At 37.5% G+C, this 2,815-nt stretch overlaps 1 protein-coding gene across 2 annotated transcripts in view; it reads right to left on the reverse strand.

Annotated features, from left to right (window-relative positions):
* LOC106872229 (N-acetylglucosamine-6-phosphate deacetylase) overlaps positions 1–2,815 on the reverse strand; it is a 165,956-nt gene that overhangs the window by 114,284 nt on the left and 48,857 nt on the right. For both annotated transcript variants that reach the window (XM_052973730.1, XM_052973729.1), the window contains exon 4: positions 2,387–2,441. In XM_052973730.1, coding sequence (XP_052829690.1) covers positions 2,387–2,441 — 55 coding nt within the window. The remainder of the gene's footprint in view (positions 1–2,386; positions 2,442–2,815) is intronic.

The raw sequence follows: 2,815 nt of genomic DNA on the forward strand, positions 1-2,815 counted from the left end.
CTTGAAGGGTTTTAGTTGAACAAATCAATTCCAGTATATCTTTTATCTTTTACTTGTTTCAGTCATTGAACTGTGGCCATGCTAGGGCACCACCTTGAAGGGCTTTAGTTGAACAAATCAATCCCAGTATATCTTTTATCTTTTACTTATTTCAGTCATTAGACTAAGGTCATGCTGGGGCACCACCTTGAAGGGCTTTAGTTGAACAAATCAATCCCAGTATATCTTTTATCTTTTACTTGTTTCTGGCATTGGACTATGGCCATGCTGGGGCACCAACTTGAAGGGTTTTAGTTGAACAAACCACCCCAAATGCTTCCTTTTTACTGTCTGGTAGTTATTTTATTGGTCTCTTATGCTGAACTGCTAAGTTATAGTTACATAAACAAATCAATGCTGGTTATCAAATGCACACACGCACACACACACACACATGCATGCATGCACACACACACACACACATGCATGCACGCACGCACACACACACACACACACACACACACGCACATATAAATAAATCGTTTTTGTGTCACTCATTGAACTGCAGCCTTGTTAGGTCACCACCTTGGAGTGTTGAACAAATTGTTTTCTCAGCCTCTTCTGCTGAACCACTAAGTTACAGGGACATTAACCATTTAAACCAACCATAACTGACATAAATATGCTACCTATTTTATGTTTTAGCCAGCAAGATCCAGCCTATTACATCTACCCTTCAAAATATACAATCACCTCATCATAATTTCGAAGCTACAAAATAATGCACGATTAATTTTTTAAAATGTGAACGTAAAAGTATTACATTTGACAGAATAATTTGAATGCTAAAGGGTTAAACAAACCAATAATGGTTTTCAAATGGTGGTGGGGGACAAAAACACACACACACACACACACACACACACACACACACACACACAGATTTCCCTCCTCTCTGTTAAGAGATACAAGCACTTCCACACACAACAAAAACTTCCACTTATCAAATCCAATCACAAGGCTGTGGTTGGCCTGGGGATATCATAGAAAATACTTGTCCAAGCTGTATCCATTTTGTTTGCTCCAAGTCTGTTTTCTCAAAGTTGCTGTGAGTTCTCTTGACCATTGAGAGGTTACTCTTCAGCTTGTCCTTATATTTGAGCCATGGTTGACCAACATTCCTGCATCCACTACCAAGCTGGTTGTACATGGGGACTTTGGGTATTCTTTTATCACTTATTCTGAAGACATGGTCAGCCAAGCACAATTGTGACTGCATAAGGAAGCTCTTGATTCCGACAATCTTACAATTGCTAAATAGGTCAGTATTAGACACAGTCTTTTAGTAATAACCTCAGATTGTCCTGAGACAGCCTTTGTGGAAGACATCAAGTTGGTTAATGTGTCACCTACAAGTTGTCTATGATTCTGAGCCATACAAGAGAGTAGTATGAATGGCAGCTTTACAAACCTGTACTTTGGTGTCAAGTTTAATGCCCCCTTTCACACAGAAACACACATATGACAGGATTCTTTCAGTTTTTGTCAATTTCATTATCACACAAGACTATGGTTGGTCCAGGACTGTAGTAAAAGTGTTGTGCAGTGTAACTGAACCAGATATCATGTGGTTAGGAAACAAACTTCATAACCACTCTGCCAAACCCGCACCAGTGTGTGTGTGTGTGTGTGTGTGTGTGTGTGTGTGTGTGTGTGTGTGTGTAAAAGAATAAATAGACAAACAGACATATACTTCAAACAACTCCTGCAGTCAAACCGGTATAAAAAAACTCAGCATTGCATTGATTTGGACAACACAAGCAGGGCCAGGATTCCAAAGTCTGTAGGGCCAGGATTCCAATGTCTGTAGGGCCAGGACTCCAATGTCTGTATTACAGATATCCATACACAACAGGTCACAACAAGACCGAACAGAAATACAAAACTGAATTTGCCTTCCAAGACAGACATTCATTCATTTGTGCCAACATTGATTAGCTTTTTAACACCTTTACTAAATTATTTAAAATAAATATCAAATCATTGTAATCACCCAGCCACAAGGTTCTGGGTTCAGTCTCACTGTATAGCACTTTTGTACAAGAGTATTCTTTTATAGACCCTAGGCCAACCAACGTTTTGTGAGTGGATTTGGTAGGCAGAAACTGAAAGAAGCCCACCATGTATGTATATGTGTCTATGTCTCTGTTTGTCCCACATCACTGTTTGACAACCAGTGTTGGTTTGATTACATACCTGCAACTTAACAGTTCAGCAAAGGATATTGATAGAATAAGTAGTAAGCTTTAAGAATATAAATACTGGGTCAATGCTCTAAGATGGCCCAAATTTCCAATAACTGTAACCAGCAACAGAATAAGGGATTAAAAGAATAAAGGATATTTACCAAGTATTCCAGAACCTTCTTTACTTCCTTCCGATTTCTTCATATGTGGCAAAATCTGAATAAGATTTATATAATAATAAAAGTACAGAGCTTCACTTATATGGTAAACAGTTATGTATAGTGATACAACGAATGGTACACCAAGCATATATATATATATATATATATATACATATATATAATCAAACAATAAGCAACACGGATTTCAAAAGTGATTGCAGTACGCACGTTTCATGCTACTTCAATTTATTTAAGTAATGTGAGCATTACCTTAAATGCAATATGAAGAGCAATCTTCAGCTGCACGAAAAATGTAGAAAATGTAGAAAAAAGACATATTATAAATGTGGCAACATATTAAATCCAAGTGGGAGAGAGCATATATAAAATCCAAATGTGAGGAAGAATATATAAGTCCATCTTGACATA

This window comes from Octopus bimaculoides, chromosome 16, assembly GCF_001194135.2.
Source record: "Octopus bimaculoides isolate UCB-OBI-ISO-001 chromosome 16, ASM119413v2, whole genome shotgun sequence".
NCBI lineage: Eukaryota > Metazoa > Mollusca > Cephalopoda > Octopoda > Octopodidae > Octopus > Octopus bimaculoides.